This window comes from Eublepharis macularius, chromosome 6 (genome assembly GCF_028583425.1).
Source record: "Eublepharis macularius isolate TG4126 chromosome 6, MPM_Emac_v1.0, whole genome shotgun sequence".
NCBI lineage: Eukaryota > Metazoa > Chordata > Lepidosauria > Squamata > Eublepharidae > Eublepharis > Eublepharis macularius.
Genome location: NC_072795.1, coordinates 38,365,653 through 38,385,226, shown reverse-complemented (window position 1 = coordinate 38,385,226; position 19,574 = coordinate 38,365,653). Strand labels below are relative to the sequence as shown.

The 19,574-nt window shown below is 40.6% G+C and overlaps 1 protein-coding gene across 5 annotated transcripts in view; it reads right to left on the bottom strand.

The window, feature by feature from the left end:
* Positions 1 to 208: 208 nt before the first annotated feature.
* LOC129332006 (phospholipid scramblase 2-like) overlaps positions 209 to 19,574 on the bottom strand; it is a 31,049-nt gene continuing 11,683 nt past the window's right edge. For 4 of the 5 annotated variants that reach the window (XM_054982753.1, XM_054982752.1, XM_054982751.1 and 1 more), the window contains 6 exons: positions 19,107 to 19,225; positions 18,258 to 18,300; positions 10,853 to 11,079; positions 7,010 to 7,171; positions 2,704 to 2,865; positions 209 to 1,185 (listed from right to left, as the gene is read on the bottom strand). In XM_054982753.1, coding sequence (XP_054838728.1) covers positions 1,129 to 1,185; positions 2,704 to 2,865; positions 7,010 to 7,171; positions 10,853 to 11,079; positions 18,258 to 18,300; positions 19,107 to 19,225 — 770 coding nt within the window. In that variant the 3' untranslated portion in view covers positions 209 to 1,128. The remainder of the gene's footprint in view (positions 1,186 to 2,703; positions 2,866 to 7,009; positions 7,172 to 10,852; positions 11,080 to 18,257; positions 18,301 to 19,106; positions 19,226 to 19,574) is intronic. The other variant, XM_054982754.1, reaches the window with a different exon arrangement.

The following is a 19,574-nucleotide window of genomic DNA, read 5'->3' as shown; positions in this document are numbered from 1 at the left end:
GTGTGTAATTCTCAACTGCTGCTATTTTCTCAGCGGGAACAGCTCACAAAGGAAACTTTTTCTTCCATGAAGTACCACAGATATCTTCTTCCATGTTTGTGTTTTTAATTTTAAAAACAGCACATATTCTCCTGAAAGGAAACTTGAAATGGAACTCTGCTGCAGTAAAAAAGTAGTGGTTGGAAAACACCAGCCAATTTCTTGAGCATGATAAGTAACAGTTTTATTGATGTATAAGGGAAAGCATCCCAATTATACAGGCAGTATTAGATTGTTTATACTTGCTGTTTATGTAACTGTTCACAGATTCAATTAACTTGTTGTTCTTGGGTTGTTCTATTTACTATATTTAAAGAATACAAAAAAGAAACCATAATATATTTGAAATCATCTCATTCAATTATTCCAGAAAGAGTACCTATGTTAATATTGTCGAAGGCTTTCACGGCCAGAGAACGATGGTTGTTGTGGGTTTTCCGGGCTGTATTGCCGTGGTCTTGGCATTGTACTTCCTGATGTTCCTGATAAACTAACATATGTAAAATTACCCCCCCCCATTTGTTCAATCTGCTTGAAACATAGAAGTTCCTTAGAGGGAAGACTGTGCGCTGTATGATTTTGATGCTGTTTACTGTAAAGACGGCTGCCCCAGATCCTCCAGGCAGTCCCCCTCCCCCTCCCCACTGAAAAGAATGGCCATGAAAATCACGAGAATGGAAAAAAACCTGATGAATTTCGACCCTGACCTGTTAACACTTCAACAAAAGGCTACCCAATCACGTTAAACATTTCACTCAGCAGCCCAGATATGAAACTATATTGAAATTTTTCTAGATGCATGTTCACCTACTATAGTGAACAATTAAAACACTCAGTATATATTGCAATACTTGAGTTATTTATTGAGAATATCCTGGTATAAATGTCATGAAGGCTGCAGCCACTGGTTGTTTTAGAATTAAGCAAGTGATAAAACTAAAATTTCTCATGCAAGCTGAATTCATAGTAGCTTTTGTGTAATGTCCACAAAGGTAGCAGGATTTCTTTGAAGTATACATAACGCAAACAGGAGGGAGCAGTTAACGTCCTTATCCACTGTGCGTCCTGTGTCCTGCTCCGGCGTGCAGCCTAACTCCTCCTATTTGCTGCATTTTTATTTCCTGCACGTTCAAAAAACATGAAATCCTGTAAAAACGAAAAAAGAAAATAGTTAAAATACTTGATTCAAAATTCAGTAAGTCTGTATCATTTTATAGTAGAAATGTAGTGATATTGCATATAAAATTTTTAAATAGATAACAAGTCATTCCCTTCCCCAACCCCCACCCTCTCGACCTGGACATACAGAATGTAATGCGTGGAGTACTTATAAAAGTCAAGGAAATACATCACCGTATATTCTGAAGTAGCTAAACTGATAATGTGCCTTTCAAAAAAATCAAAAAGTGTCAGTTTCCTACATAGTTCCTTACATTTACGCTGCAATAGACTCAATTTTCTTAACTCAGTTGAAGAACTCATTCATACTCTCCTGGATTTTTCTAGCTAAACATCTTCCAGCAATAAAAGCTAGATGATCTGATCTTATGGTACGGTTTAAGCCACTTCAGCTTAAGCAGTGACTAATGTTGCTATGGCTAAACTACAACTGTGATCCTCTAAAGTGAGGCTGGGTCAAATGCTATAGTCCTCAAAATGCCTCCTACATACCCTCAGTTATGAATGGATCTTTGTTTAATATCATATTGCACTCTTTGGTATAAAGTTGATATGCTGCCAATATGAATTTAATTTGATAAAATCCATAGCTGACTTCAAGACCGTGACAAACAGTTGCTTGATAGGAACATGTGTATGTGCGTAAAGTGCCATTGAGTTGCAGCCAAATTATGGGGATCCCATAGGGTTTTCAGCACAGGAGATGAACAGAGGTAGTTTGCCATTGCTTGCCTCTGTGTAACTACCCTGGACTTCCAAGGTGGTCTTCCATCCAAGTACTAACCAAAGATGACCCTGCTTAGCTTCTAAGGTCAGGGCTGACAGGAATCTAGGAATCCTAAATTTCGTTATTTGAGTGTCTGTATCTCCATGCTTTAGCAAGGCTGTTCCAGGTTAATCCATTCATATTCTTTATGACTTACGAATAATAAAAAAACTCAGTTGCTACATATTTTACGACCCATATTTTATGAGCAAACCATAGTACAGTCTGAAAGACTGACATGTTTTTATGGGTTATATAGGTCTGCAAGAAATGGCCAATTCTTTGTTTCATTTCCTGTGTTCCAAATGAAGCTATTTACATCAAGCCAAGTAAATCTTATATACAGAGTTTCTGCCTACAACAGTGGACTCCTAAACAGAGTTATACTCTTTAAAGTCCAGTGAGGTCAATGAGCTTAGAAGGGTGTAATTCTGTTTCAGACAGTGCTATAAGTGTCTGCGTTGATCTCTAACAAGGGACCCCTGTGATGTTTGTTCCAGTTCTGCACCATAGACTATAAAAGTATCCTTTATGTTCTCTTCCAGACACTGGTGAAAAATGAACAATTTGACTCTTCATAGGCCCTCAGCAGGCTACCAAAGGAGCTGTTTTGTATGAAGATCTTTACACTAGTCCCCTCAATCCTCTGCTTCTGCACAGTGAATCATTACATCATGTTGTTAGATTAAGAGACTGCAAATTCTGGGCATTGGACTTACAAACAGGAAACAGGCCCCAATTATCATTGCTTTCATTTTAATATCAAGATCCACTGGGAACTGGATTACAAAGTTGCTAGCGTCCGTAGAAGCCTCCCTCACATAGCCAGACCACTGTCTCGAAATCTGTCCAACTGCAGACTTCCCATCTAGTGCCTTCACCTGATGTTTAAATACATACAAGAAAAGAAGTCTGAGTGCAAACATATGTTTATTGATTCAAATGTATTCTGTTACACTGACATCTACATACTTGACAGAAATAGCATCATAGCAAGGATCAGCATAATACAGAGCTCAGAAAATGGAAGTGGCACACACCAGGAAAATGGTGGTTTGTGGTTTGTTGTGTTTCATGAACCATAAACCACGAACCACCACAAACTTGACTGGTTCATGAACCTGTTCGTTTGGTTCCTGTGGTTCACTTCTGGAGGCCGTAGAATGGTCCACTTGAAAGTCAGTGATGTTGAATTCACAGAGTGTCTTCAGCAGGCTCTCCTACAGCCACCCTCCAAGTCTGGAGAAGATTGGATTTTGGATGTCTGAGTTATAGACACCCAAAGTGGGTGCCCCCAGGAAAGTTCCATTAGATATAATAGTAGCCACGAATGCCAATTGTCTTGCATTGACTCCATTAAATACATGGCAGCACCAAAATGTTGCAATGAAAAAGTGGGATGGAGTTAGAGAATCTTCCTCTGAGAACAGAATGATGGCCCCCAGAGTGCAATGACGGTTCCTGGGAGCAGAAAAACTGTTCTGGAACAGGGACAGAAGTACTTTTTGAGGGGCCAGTCAAGGAGATGTTCTTGGGGAGACAGGAAGATTCTTTTAAAGGAAAGGACAGAGACATTCTATGAGAGGAGGTTAATCTTGGGGGGAAGGAGTAGATGTTCTTTGGGGAGACAGGAATATTCTTGTACAGGAAAGGACAGAGGAGATCCATGAGGGAAGCTCAATCCTGGGGGGAAGAAGACCTTGGGTGAGCAGAAACCTTATTGGGGGGGGGGAAAGATGTAGTCTTTGAGGAGAAATGCTCTTTGAAAGAACGGAAAGAAAAGACAAAACATTTCTTTGAGAGGAAAGAATGTTCTTGGAGGGGATGGAAAAATAGAGTCCTGGGTAAGAGCTGCAGCGACCAGAGTTCATCTCCCCAACAGGGTGACCAAGTGGGAAGCCTTCCACCAGCAGAATCTATCTCCGCAACAGGGTGGGCGATTCTTGAGGGGACTCATGAAGAGGAGGTTAAATAGGGGATGGGGTGTGGGGGTAATGTGGGTGGCTGCATCAGCATGCGGTTGGGATATTGAGACCCTGGATGGTCTAGTGGCAAGGAATTCCCAAAGCAGGGGATCAGATTCTCTGGAATGAACCCAGCTATGGACAGCCGAGACCCTCTGCTGGGATGCAGCCAAGGGGCAGCAGGCACTGGTGGACTAGGGGACGGGAGGACCCACGAGGAAGGAGGTTAAAATTCCCCTTGGAGGGGTGCATTTGCACTTGCAAAGGACAGAAAGTGGTCCAGAGCCCTGATCCACCCAGACACCTTTCCATTTGGGAAAGGTGCTCTAAATAATAATGATACTGTTAATAAGTATAATATATAAAAGTATTCTGTGAGTCCTCACAGGAACCCATTAGGCTTCACCCCTGAGGATGGCACTGGGAGAGGTGCTCAGAGTAATAATAAAAGACTCCTCAGATGAGTACCCCACTAGGCTTAATCCCTGAGTGTGGCTGTAGAACAGAAGCAGGTGCTTCAGAGCCCTGAAGCACCAAAATATCAAGCACCAGCTTCAAATACCTCCCTCTGTGACTGAAAATCCAACAGCAGTTCCTCCCTGACTGCCTGTCCGAAACTGAAACCACTCGCCTGAGAGCTGGGGGTTATTTACTCCTTCTGCTACCATAGAGCAGAATGGGAGCTCTCTGTTTAGCAGCCAGAGCTGTCTATCAAGCTTTGGAGGGCTGACATTGGTGTTCTCAGGGCTGCAGAAGGTCTGCAGAAGTCCATTCCCCCATTGTCTAGGGAACAGATTGATTGGTGTCAGGCTGTCTGCAGTGACGAACTGAAATACAAACCAAATGAACCGCCCTTAAAATCATAGTGGTTTGTTGCGGGTTGTCAAAAATGAGCTCCAACGAATCGCTGGTTCGCGAACCATGAACCATGAACCGGCATGGTTCGTCATGAACTCTGGTTTGTATTTCACTCTTTTTGTTTGAAGGGTTTCCTCCTTTTGGGGTGGGGGGAGGAGATAACTACAACGGCAAATGCAGTAATGTGAATGGCTTTGGATAATTTTGCATTTTCAGAAGGTCATTCATGATTCTCAAGCAAGAATAACAAAGAAACTTTGGTGACACCTCAGAAAACCAACAAATATCTTGTAGAAGCTTTTGTAAGCTAAAAGCCTACTTCATCAAATGCATGAAAAAGGCAATGAGAATACTATTTGTTAATCTAAACCCACACAGAATACACCAATGTGGAACAGGAGGACTTGTTTGCAAGTTAAAATAACACACACACAAGAGAAGATACCAAATAACAACAAGATTTGATCATAAGAGACTGATAAACACTTATTATGTTACTAGTGAAGCCATACAAACCAAGTCCCATCTGAGAATGGATGGTAAGCCTGAATCCTCTGACAAGAATTAATATTCACCCCTCGCCCTGTCCCCAGAGAAAGCACTTTTTAAAAAGACAGACTGGGAGTCTCTTTGTCGGTCTGCGTTAACTACTAAACCACAGGTACTAAGATGACGACTCTCTTCAATAGCCAGTTTATTTATTACAGATGCTTAGTGAAAACCTTGTATCCCAACCAAAAATCATTCGTTACTTTTTAAGATTTGTATGAAAAATCAATCTAATCACTCTTTAAATTATTAAATATAAATGAATCACAATGATACAAAAACAACTAGCATATTTCAATGAAACCAGAAACAGAAAAGCATATTTCATCTCTTATCCTATCTTAAATTTAACAGATAAAATACAATTTCTAAGATTCTCACCAAAGCACTTTCAGAAAGATAAGACAGCCTCATGCAACCCAAATCTGAGAGATTTAGGGGTTTTAGGGTGTGACTACTTTATAGTCATAATATATACTAACTGCCCCGTGGCATAGAGTGGTAAGCTGCAGTACTGCAGCCCAAGCTCTGCTCATGACTTGAGTTTGATCCTGGTGGAAGCTGGGTTCAAGTAGCCAGCTCAAGGTTGATTCAGCCTTCCATCCTTCTGAGGTCAGTAAAATGAGTACCCAGTTCTCTGGGGGTAAAGTGTAGATGACTGGGGAAGGCAATGGCAAACTACCCTGTGACAAAAAGTCTGCCAAGAAAATGTAGTGATGTTTTCCCAAGCCACAAGAACTCCTGTTACCACATCCCCATCCAATCAGAAAGCTTGTCTATGAGCTCACCTGCTACTCTCAGTGCCTACCCAAGCACGGGTCTCTTATACTTTAGCCCCTATATCTGAAGCTGTGATCACCTCCAATTTATGGTCACTATCAAAATTTGCTCTATTGTGTAACCTGAGTTTTAGCTCATTTGCAGTAATCAGTCCTGTCTTGTGTGGTAGCTTCCATATGCAGCTGCCTGATTCCCTGCCCCCACCCCTTTCCATTTTTACCTGAACTTGCTTACTGGGTTCCCTGTTCTGGGCCCTAGCAAACTTTCCAACCCATCCCAGTTTGTGTAGTTCTTAGATGCCGTCTGGATCACTGGCTCCTAAGAACACAGTGGAAGCTCTCGAAATGAACCCCCAGACAGGATGGGTCATACAATCTCTCTGTTTTCTTCCTTCTTTCCCTTTGTAGTGCCTTTCTCCTCTGCTGAGAACCACTTTGAACTCTTTAAACAGATGTTTCAAATTGTTTGTATTTAAATTTTGTATTTAAATTTTGTGTATTTAGTATTTTGTACTATTTAGGGGTTTGATATTATTCTTTATTCCACTGAAGTAAGCTATCACTATTTTTCTAATATATCCAGATCACAGCTCTTCTTCCAAACCTGAAGCCTGCCATTTGTGGTCTAAACTGAGTATGTTTCATTATTTAGGTGTTAAAATCTGAGCCGGCAGTATTTCCTAGGATAAGCACAAGAGATGGCAATGATATGTTTCTTTCATATGCTTAACTACTTTGTGTGAAACCTGGATCCTGTATGGGAGTCTAGGCCCATTCACACAGAATATCTAACATTTGTTTGTAGAGGCCACCCACGGTAACAACATTCAGAGAAAATGACTAGCTGAGAAACAACAACAGAAGAATGTACTTACCTCAAAATGAATATCCTCACAACAGCGGCATGGCACACAAGGTGCAACAATTTTAAGCATATCCTCGCGGGCCTCATTCTGGATAATAAATTTAGGCAGACAAGGGTGCCACTTCTGTTTCACATAGCCAATGACTGTGCCTGGTGGGGCCTGAACCTCAAGCTTCAAGAAAAAAATAAAGCACAATTAAGATGAAGCGTATTCTTACAATTTTTATAGTGCAAGCAGACTGGAAAAAGGACTTAAAGGGCTCATAAGAAAAGTGTTCTGCATTAACATAAATGGAAGAGATAAGGCTAAGAAGGCAAACTGCTAGCAGCCAGTGCTAAAAATATCATGATTTATGTTAATGAAGCCTTTGAGAAGTGGATTATGAGGAACAATTTGAAAATGACATCATGAATAAGCAACACAGAAGATAGTCATGCACCTGTGACCTTAATAGTCAAACACTTTTTGTACAAATGGAAGTTTTCTTATGAATGTTCTTCATGTCACCTCAGTTCCTAGAACATTTCGATGTTCTGAACATCCATGAACTTGTGGGGATCTTGTGCCTGTATGACTGCCATTACTAGAAGGCACTTCAAAACCAACAAAAATATGCTATACATTTTTTCTTGAGTGTAAGTCACACTGACCTTGATAAAACTTATTTACAATAATCATACCTATTGAAAGCCTTGACTTCTTGACAAAGGGCCTGCTGTATCCCCCATCCCTCGGCTCAGTAGACAGATTATGAATAAAAGACTGAAAAACTGCCATCTTGCATATATTTAGTTTCATTTAAACTAAATAGTTTCTGACAGAGGGACAAACTTCCTGTCGTCCCTCATGGAACAATTGTGGGGAAAGCATGGCATCAAACACCTCTCTTCTACAAATGGCATGACTGAGATTCAGTGCTGCCTTGGTACAGATGCTCAGAACTTATGTAGATACACACTCTAATAATTGGGATGATGTATTATCAGCAATTATTGCTGTTATGGATAGTCACTGTGTTTATCTTGTACTATCTTGATACCCGTGCTTCACTACAGTATTTAACTACTTTAAATCCAGTTATAATACTTATGAGTATGTAGCATTTTTGGGTTTGTGTTGTTTTTTTGAGTTGGCAACCCTAGTGAACTTTTAGGGGAAGACTGGGAGGTGCATTTTACCTCAGGACCCATTCAATGTCTCCCAATAGCAAACGCATACTGTTTAGAATGTGTGTGTGTGGGGGGGTGAGGACCAATCAGGACGCATATGCAAATGTCCTTGAAAGGCTGGCCCAATTGGAAGAGTGGCCGAGCTGGCAGTGGGCGGGGACACAAGCAGGCAGCAGCCTGCCAGCCACACAGGGAAGCTGTATCCCTTTGGGAAAACACATTTTACTCCTTTTTACCTCCTTAGGGGGCAAATTTCTTAAAATCCCTTCTTAGTGGGTGTTTACATCATGAAAGGAACGTTCTCCCCAAATTTTACATTTCTGGGTCCAGGGGTTTGGGCTGGGCATTGATGAGTCAGTCAGGAGATTTGTGTTTATATATATATAGACTAGCTTGATGCCCGTGCTTCGCTATGGTATTTAACTACTTTAAATCCCGTTATAATATTTATGGGTATGTAATGTTTTTTTGTTTGTGGGTTTTTTTAAAGTTGGTTTTGTAGTATAATAGCATAATACCCGCGCTTTACAGGAGTGTTTGAATAAAATGGAGCATGTTGATGCCAAAAATTGATGAAGTGAATTTTGAAATGTAACACTTATTGAAGAGAATTTTAAAGGAAAAGAGTGTAGTGCAATAAATACAGTGAAAAATACGCACCAACTTTTTTTCTACTGAAGGACCTCTTTATACTGAAGGACCTCTTTTTCTATTGAAGGACCTCATTGGTGGTTTCCCCCCATTTTGGAGCCCCCACTGTGAGGAGAAGCTTGTGGGCTTGGAAGCCAGGAGGGTTGAGCATGTTGAGGAACTCCACAGGGTAATGGACTGCATCATCCATTTGCACAACTGAGTCCACAGATCTGTACTCCATTTCTGCCCCTTCAAAGGAGTGGTGTTTAATTAACGATGGCAGCCTTGTCTTTCTTGGGGGTCAGAGTGGCACGCTTGCACAGCCTGTCCATGGACTTCTTCATGATAGTGATGATATCAGGGTATATCGTGGCTGTTAGGTCTGCTAGGGTCGTCACTACTGTGCCCAGGCCTGCAGGGATGGTCACCTGCCATACTGGCTTTTATATAAAATCCTTTTTCAGGAGTCTTGTACTGTTTTTCTTTAACCATCTCCAAAGCAGCCATTTTCTCCAGGGGAACTGATCTTTATCACCTGGAGATCAGTTGTATCTCTGGGAGATCTCCAGCCACCACCTGGAGGCTGAGCCAACAGGGGAGGCTGCCCTAAGAGATATATCTAAATAGCTGGAAGGGTGATCTCCTAGGAGTATGTACACTAAACTTCAAGATCCAATCTAAATCCTCAAATGAAATACTCAATACAAGACAATGCAAAATAATCAATGCAATTTAGTAATGAGAAAATCAATGCAAATTTGTTTTAAGTCCATAAAGAATCGGCTTAGAATACAAACAATCAGATTGTTTGTATTCTAAGCATTGGTATATGATTACGTATCTGTACTTTTAAAAATGATCGGCTTTAATCATGTACTTGTACCTTTAAATTGATTGTTCTTTTCAATTAGGTATAAATTATGTTGTGTGACACACCCTTCCCACCCTGACACACACGGATATGACTTGTTGGAAAATGAATTGTTCATTTGATTTTGTAATGTAAGTAATAATGGAATTGTTGGGGCTCCCTAAATGTGCATAGCGGGGATAACCTCGTTTGATATTAATTTTTAGATATGGTGGCCTGAAGAAGGACCCTCAGGTCTGAAACGAGAAAAAGGAATTTTTTGGCCGGCTGATGCTCGTTGCCTTCCTCTCGCAGCAGCTCAAGCTAATCCTTGCAGCAGTTTTATGGGTGTTTGCCCCTGGATGCACAGTGTACTCCATCTTATTGCACGTACTTGGGAAGTCTATTGATCAGAATTGGACGAACTATCTTCTCAGCAATACTGCCTTGGTTTCCTTTGGACTCTGTTGATATATATGTATACTGTTTTGATTTTGTGTGTCCTCAGGATGTTGTATTAAAAATTTTTTTTTGTATAGTAACGTATAACTTTGATGAAATATTGTATTTACACTTTTCACCACTGTTCTTGGTTGAAATTTTTTCCGTCTGGGGCGTGCTTTTTCCGGTTTGTTGTTGTACTTGTTTGAAGCTTGTTACCCCCTTCTGTGTTGGTGTAGTGCTTGATACTGCAAGCAGAGCCTCCCATCAGAAAAGATATGCAAAGCTTATAAATGACTGTTGGCCTCTACATAATGCAAATGACATGCAGATGTTTCCTTCCTACCCCCAGCATCCAGCTGTGAGGCTGAAAAGGCAAGAAGGAGGGCCGGGGGATTCTTGTGGATAAAAAGACTGCAAGATGAGTGGATCTAGAAAGATGATGTAAATGGGTGAAATGATGTTCCATCCTGTCTCTCTTATGCCAGCAAAGCTCTTGCACCAAAAGAAGTCTTCTTGCACAGATGGACGGGATGCAACACAGAATATTGAGTAATTCGTACCAACCAGGAGAATTCTCACAGGAAAAAAATACTCAAGTAATAGAAACAATATGAATCAAAATGTAAAGGAACCTTGACTAGCAAACAAAACTTCTATGAAATGTCATAAGAAAATATCTCAAAAGTCCTGAGCATTAGAAAAACATGTAAGGAGGAAATAAAAAAACATCAGCGCAAGGATAGAAAAACAGTTTACCTCTTGCAAGCAACAAATGCAAGGACAGCAACAACAGGTACACTGAAAATTTCTTGTCACTTCTACGACTGCTTGGCCCGCACTGTCAAAGAGCTTGATGGTGAATGGCCGTGATGGGCCATAACAGTTTACAGTAAAGTCATCATTTTCTTCAGCTGCAAAATACACCCATTGCCCCAAAGTGTTCTTGATGTCATATCTGTTGCAAGTTTCAAAGCCTGTTATCACTGCAAAGGAAGCAATATACATATCCCCATTTGATGGAGCCAAAGGCTTGTTACAAAGAGCAACACAATACATGAAAATATTACAAGAAAATCTAGACCTTTACCTGTCCAACTTTTAAACTGATTAGACAATTAAAATGTATAGCTAAGGTTTAAAACCCAATCTGCCTTTTAAAGCTCCCAATTAGCTGATTAGGAATCATAACCAGATGTGACTATTCCTTTGTCTCAATAGAAATAGGAAGGCATAGCAAAAAAAAAAAAAAAGGACGGGAGCAAATGAGACAAATACCACTACAAGCAAAAAAATCCAGCTGACAAGCAGCACAGAAACCCACAAAGCTAGAAATTGCCCTCAGCATTTTGAACAGAAAGAAAAATGCAATTTAGCAAGACACAACACATTATTGGAGGGATAAACCAAGCAGCTTATTTTTTACAGCTCCATATTAAAAGCCTTTAGAGGGGATACAGTATCTCAATGACTGGGGACCTCTTTATGAAGAGGTAAGTTTACAAGTTGAGACCTTGCTGAACATCATTTTACAAACGTGCATTCTTTATTTAAAGAACTGACTGGAATATTTATATGTTCTTCCTTGATACTTCCAATACTTCCTGGAATGAGAAGAATCCCCTTTTTGAGGGATTCTCTTTTGTAGCCGGAGTCCATTTGGATATTGCTTCCTAATAACCCTCAAGATGCATGCAAGCCAACCAGGGTGTTTCGAAGTCACCATTAGAGCTAGGAAACTTCTCCCTCAAAGCATAACAGACAGAGCTAGATTTGAGGACTGGAGCTACTCTTGCTGGGTTTCCTGTCCTCACAGTTTACACATGCAGCAGAACAGAGGGCACCAATTCAGGCTGCAGGAGGGGGCATTTCATAAAGTTCGAAAGGGGCAGGGAGAGTAGAAAGAAGTAAATGTTCCTGCGAACTTATCACCAAATAGCATTGTTTGGGCGCCAGGGCAGCTCAGGAACAACAATTTAGTCTTGAACTGGATTCAATTTAATATGTAATTTATTTATAAAATTAATTACTGCAATTTATGGTGTTGTCCACAGGTTCATGTGGATTTTAAAAAGGAATAGCTAAATTTGTGGAGGAAAAAGCTATAAACAGATATTAGCCATTATAGTTAAATCACACTTGTGCATACAGAAGAAGTGATTTTCACAATGGCGAAAGCTGGAGACAACAGCAGGAAAAAGCTCTCATGTTTGTACCTTTCTTAGAAGTCCTCAAAGCCTTTTTATTGGCCACAACTGGAAACAGAAGGCTTGTCCCACAAGAAGGCCAGAGTGGTGGTCAATAGGGGCGGGGGGGGGGATCCTCAAGTCCCTGGATAACAGGAGCCACCAACAGTACCTCTGAACTAACCCTCAGCTGAGACTGTAAGGAAGCAAGTCTCCAGCCCTACCAGGTATTAAACAAGGTCAGTCTTGCATTCCACAAAACAATTACTTGGTGGTAATAGGCTGAATAGCTGAATAGGCCTGGACTGAAGCCCCAACCCCTCACAAAACACCACAGTAGTATAATTAATAAGCTTTATTAGAAGAGTATGGGAAATTACAAACCTAGAAGTTGGGCAAAACAGGAAACAAAATAACACAACGGTATAAATATTCTAAAATACAATACACACTTTGGTCCTCTGACACAGATGTTACCTTGTCAGACTAGAAGCACAAAGGTCCAAGTTGAACTCCCAAGTCCAAAATCCCAGCACAAGAGTCCTGGATTGACACCTAGCCTAGCAGTCAGATTCAAAAGCACAGAATGGCATGCAAGCAATCTGAACAAAAGCACGACCTGCACTAGAAGAAAGACCCTTGATGTATCCAGGCTGCTTCAGCATGGCCTGATCCTGACTAACCAATAAAGGCATTGTTAGGTCTTGTGACCATGCTCCCCTGCAGCTGAGACATACTCACAATTACAGCAACTAGCTCTCGCTCAGGGTTCCTTGCACTAATAAGCTGGAATGAAAGTGCAAGCCCTCCCTCCCAGCTTGGCTTTGAAGCTCTGATCTCAGCTGCACCTGCGTGCTTCAGGTCCATCTCTTACCTATCTCTCTGGGAACTGCCCAGTGACTGTACTTTCCAGAGACAGCCTAACCAGGCCCAGAAACCTGCACTAGAGATCTCAAAAGCCAAGAATAGACCAGTTTCTTGACAATTTGTCTGAACTGGCATGAAAATTCTCATGTTCTTATGCTTTTCTGTGAGAACATTCAGCATGGGCATTGACAATCTCATTGTCAAAAAGCACTTGTCTTGCTGAAATTAAAACTCTCACCTTCCTTGCTTGCTTCAGCTATGTGAAGTCTGGATTATTAAATCTTATCCCTTTTCTTACATATGCTCTCGGCATTATACCCACTGGCCTCCTCACTTGACACACTTTTATTGGAGGAATGGGATGCATTAGTGTGAAACATCTACCTTTAGCACAAAGATAATGTAGGGAAATCAGCATGACTGAGAGCTGTGTGCCATGGGAAGAAGATGGAAGTTACAACTTTTCAAAATGCAAAACCAAAGTAGTCATCACTGCACACATAAACCATTGTTCATATAGCCTTTGATAATGCCTTTCCCTCTACTGACAGCAAAAGCTCCAGGTCTGGATAGATTTACAGCTGCTTATTACACATTTTTTGAGGCTATATTGGCTATACCTCTGCAAAAAGTCATGAATGAGATACAAAGAAAATGTTACCACCGACGTGACAAGAAGCAAATATAACCTTGATATATAAAGAAGGAAATGATCCATTAATACTGCAATCATACAGGCCTATCTCTTTATTGAACGTGGACTATAAAATATTTACAACAATAATGGCTCAAAGATTGAGAAGATGCATTTCATAGGTAATACATGAAGACCAAACAGACTTTATCCCAAAGAGGTATATGAAAGATAATTATCAGATACCTTCTTAGTGCAATTGAACATTCAAGATGAAAAGGTGAAAAAACTGCATTTATGTTTATTGATGCTGAAAAAGCATTTGACAATGTTTCTTGGAAATTTCTTATGATAGCAGTGCAAAGAATGAATTGTGGGAATGAGTTTCTGAATTGGATTCAAAGTATTTATACCAAATAGCAAGTTGCAATTTTAGTCAATGGTTCGCTTATAAAGAAGACTGAAATAACAAAAGGAACACATCAAGGATGTCCAATCTCACCACTATAGTTTATCATTGCACTTGAAGTTTTGGCAGAGAGAATCAGACAAGATAGCAGAATTGCTGGAATAAAGGAGGGGAAAGAGATGTATAAGATGAAAAGCTACACAGATGATGTGGTTATAACAATGACAAATCCACATACCTCTCTGATTTATGTAATGGAACAAATATTAAGATTTGAGTAGCATTCTGGGTATAAGCTGAATAAGATGAAAAAGATAATGTTACTCTCAACAACGAAAGAGGAATGTGAAAAGGTCAGAAGCATAACCGACTTACCATTGCTACAAAGCTAATAAACTATTTAGGGATAAATGTATCATCACGAAATGAGAACCTTACGAAGATAATTATCAAAAAGTTTGGACAGGAATTATTGAAGATTTGCAGAGATGGCAAAATTTAAACATTTCAGGGTTAGGAAGAATTGCTGCTGTTAAAATGAATCTATTACCTAAATTGAATTTCCTATTTCAAATGATCCCAATTTACATTGAACAAAAGACTTTCAATAGATGGCAAAAAGCAGTAAATGACTTTATATGGAAAGGAAAGAAACCAAGGATAAGACACAAAGTATTGCAAGATGACAAAAACCGAGGTGGATTGGCTGTACCAAATATTAAATTGTATCATCATCCAGCGGTGTTAGTTTGGGTAATAGATTGGATTATGAATCCAAACTAGAGATGGGCACGATCCGCATTATGATTGAAAAAAACCTATGATGATGGCAATTGCGCGATCGGGACCCGGCGGATCGTGCTCAGCCATGGCCAACGATGCAACGATCGGGGGGGGGGGGCTTGATTGGGGTGATCGTACTCGGATCGGGAAGCCAGACACCCAGGCACCAGCAATCTATTCCCCTGGCAACGGAGCCAGGGGAAAGCCTGAGCTGTTTTTGCCCTCCTGTCGCCCTGGAAACCCGAATGGAAGCCCAGCTTTCCTTCATCAGCAGGGCTTCCTTCCAACCACAGAGCAGCAAAGCAGTCACCAGTTGGGAGAAGCCAGGGGAGGGAGGGGGAAGGGGATGTTCTGTAGCCATGGGCACTCCAATCTCATCCCTGCAAACCCTGATAGGCAGCTCTGACGGCCAAACACAGGCCAGACCCCCCCACCCCCTGACGGTAGGCGGCTTGTCACCATCTCCCCGTGCCCGCCAGCCGCCGCCAACACCCACCTTCCCACATAGCTGGGAATAGCAGCATGCCCTGCTTTGGCCTCCACGATCCATGGCTCGGGAACGGGAGATGACCGGTGTGGATTGTTTATTGGGGATCGTTGCCGGTGCCGATCCACAATCGGCTGGATCATTAATTTATTTTGGATCGTGCCCATCTCTAATCCAAACAGCAGACATATTAAATTGGAAACAGCAGATGCTAAAGAATCTATAATTATTTATGGATAAAAAGATCATGCAAATCTATTCATAAACAAGATGGGACCCATACTGTAAGGGATGGCCTGCTTAAAACATGGTTTCAATGCAGAAATAGATTGAGTCCACCAATTTCCCTACTGATGTCACCAATTAACACCTACAATGATGTAGCAATTAGAAACAGAATTGATCAACCAAGCTATGACTCAATGATAGACAAAGAAGGAAACATAAAAACCTGGCAAGAAATCCAGGCACAAGGCAAAAACATTCCTTGGCTGACATCACCAAATAGTATCAAGATTGAAGGCTCAAACTCAAAGAAGGCAGCAGGCTAAGAGCAAAAACACATTATGAACTATTAATATCTGGAGACTTGTTGCATCTTTTGGGGAAGATTTATAAAATACTACTGCAATACCATAAAGAAATGGAGCAAGTCAAAACTTGCATGATAAAATGGATGCAAAATTTTGGGGAAACTATTCCGATGGACTTATGGGAAAATTTATGGACTAAGGACATAAAATTTACAGGCTGCCAGTTACTGAGAAAAAATTGGTAAAAAGTGTTCTTTAGATGATACCTTACTCCCAAAGATATTGCGAGGATTAGTAAGGGTTACAGTGGACATTGTTGAAAATATCAGAATATGGATGCAACATTTAACTATATGTGGTGGTCTTAAGGAATCACGAAAACACTGGATAAAAATACATGCAGAGATGCAAAAGATCCTCAAACTCAGATCTGAATTAAATCCAAAAAGTATGCTCTTAAACATTTTAACAACTAATGTGATAAAAGAAGGAGACCTCTTCTGTTATATGGTGATGACAGCGAGAGTACTATTTGAGGGAAAATGGAAAAACGATGCTTGTCCTGGTCTCCCAGAGTGGAGAGAGAAGATTCACGAATACGTTTCAATGGCCATATTAACAACCTACTTACAAAACAAACCAATAACTGAGTTTTGGGGAAAATGGAAGGATTTCTTCAATTACTTAAGCTAAACTAATCGACATAGAAGCTTAGAGGCAGGGAGGGAAAGAAAGAGAGAGAAGGAGAAATGTTATGTATATAGACTTAGGGAAAACAAATATGTAATGTTTTGTTTATCAGGTCAAAGAAATTTGAATGTATTGCTTGTTTTACTCGCAAAACTATTGTATCTGTACTGTTTATATACTTACTGGTTGTATAAGATGGTCTAACTTTTAATTTTATGTCTAATTTAGAATCTGCATCACTTTTATACTATGCACTTACTTTCTTTTCTTTTCTTTAAATAAAATTCTTTAAAAAAATAAAAATAAGTATAATGCCTTGCCTTCTATTGTGTCCTTAAGGCTAGGAATAAGGAGGCAGCATCATTTTAAACAGCATCGGTGTTTACTAAATCAGGTTCTTTCTTTGTGTGGCACCACAGTAACCACAACTTCCTTTCTCTCGGGTCTAGCTGACACTTAATCCTGAAGTGGAGTATGACCATGTAAAACCTGACCCAGATTAAAGCAACAGATTTATGACAAACACCACACCTTCTATCATACAATCCTCCCCTTTTCCCCTGAACTGTAGGACGTTGCTGGAACTCAGCTTTTACAGTACTGCAAGCCCATGAGGCTGTGCCATGCTCTGAAACACGTTAACATTGGAAGCTTATTTGACTCCGATGCCATTTTAAAAGCACATTAGAACTCTGGTTCTCTGGAAAGTGTCAGCTGTTCCTTAAATACTGCTAGGCTTGCCATCACTCCACCTGGGGTGGGGGAAACCCTGCCACCACCTGCTGCCCCCTGGCCTCACTCACCTGGCTGGCAGGGGAGGGCATGGGGATGGGCAGAAGTACATGTACGTGCTCCCCCTTCACAGAGGAATCCTGGTACATGCTGAAATGGAGTGAAAACTGCCCCACTGGAGGCAGTTTTCACTCAGCTCCAGTTCAGCACTCAGCGGGATTCTTCTGTGAAGGGGGAGAATGGGAGAGCATGCGTTGCATGCATTCACAGGAGATTAGTACCTCGCTGTCCCCCGCCCCCCTGCTCGTTCCCCTACTTTATACCTCACCTTTCCCCCCCAATGGGGACCCAAAGAGACTTCTTCCATCATTCTCCTCTCCTTTTTATCCTCACAACAAACCTATGAGGTAGGTTTGGCTGAGAGGATGCAAGTGGCCCAGGTCACCCAGCGAGCTTCCATGGCAGAGCGGGGATCAGACCTGGGTCTCCCAGATCTTCCTCTGCAACTCTACCCACTACACCATATTGGCTCTTTCCACCATATTGGCTGTAATTGGAAATGATAGGGATTGAACTTCTACAGTCTAACAAGTCACTCTGTATTATGGATTGCACTATCAAAAATAATGTGAAGCAAACTTCTGCAATCAAAATACAAGTTTTTCAATTTGGCTATGGCCCTTACCCTAAAATTTATGTTTTTAAGATAATAAAATAAATAATAAGTATACATTTCATAAATCCACTAGTAAGGGCACCCATAATTTAAAATTCAGAGCCACAAACATTTGAAAATTCCCAGCATGCCCAATAACAATTCAAGTAACGTAACAAAATACATACTTTCCATCAGTTCAATCTGCTGTTGAATTAATATCTGATCAATCTGTTGCAATGGTTAAACAAAAAGACTGTTAAATTGGAAATGCATTAGAAAATAATTACACAAATAAATGAAGTGACTCAGTAGACTTCCATGATTCTGATCAAATGGATTACTCTAACACTTTGTCTATATATTCTACATTAGCAGGCCATCAGTTCAAACAATGAGCTTTACCATTCAGAGAAGCAACTGTAAGTTGTTCACATTATGCCTATTGCAAAGATGATAAAAGAACCCCAAGACATGTCTCAGTGTATTAATACCTGCATTTATTAATATGCTGTATGTGAGGAGAGGTGGCTCAGAGATCACAATTCTGGGCACTCTACAACATTCACTTATCAACAATAGCATTTTGGGAGAAGGAAAGAAGGACTTTAAAAAAACTTTCATTTTCTGTGGATGGTATGGATTCACTGTCCGGTCAATAAATACTAGACCAAGAAGAATGTTATCGGAGGGAACAAGTTGGAGGCATAACAATGAAATCATTTGGACCTTTTCCCCTGACTCCAGTTTCCCCCTCCAGGATATAATTGTTATAAAACCCCTATATCCCACCAGTAGTACATGTAACATTGGTTGAGAACCACTGTATGAGATAACCAGATACCTGTGCATGAAGATTGCAACCAGCTACTAGCACTGATGAAGAGGTAAAATTTAAACTGAAGAGCTGGTTACCTTTTCAGCATTTATTTCTTCAAGGAAATATCAGGCTTTTGTTCATGTGGTTTCAGGGGCCACTGAGATATTAACTACTATGTTGCTTTCTCAGCAGAGGATAAACTGAAAAGAAAAGGTACCTGGCTTAAATATTCTAATCCAGGAGGACATTTGGGAGGCACAGGTGGTGCTGGCATCCAAACTACACTGCCAGGCGCATTAGGTTGCCCTTCAACTAGTTGGGCTGAAGTCATTTGTCCTAGAGGGAAATGAGAAAACAGAACCCCCAAACAAGCATAAGTAAGCAATTTCAGTTACAATAAAAGCCATCTGCCAACAATCTCATCTCAATTGTTTGGTTAGCCTGGTTTTACTCCAGATATCTCATTGTGCCAATACACAACATTCCTACTCAATAATTGTAGTTTTTCTGGATCCTTCCCCCCTTTTACATTCTTGGAACAAACATGGAACTGTAGAACTTTGGACACAGGCATGAGGAACACGAGTTCAAATCATTCAACTATTACTTTGGACCACCTCTCACCAAATCTATTTTACAAGGCAATTGTAAGACAAACATGTTTCCTGGAGAAAGAGTTGCTTAA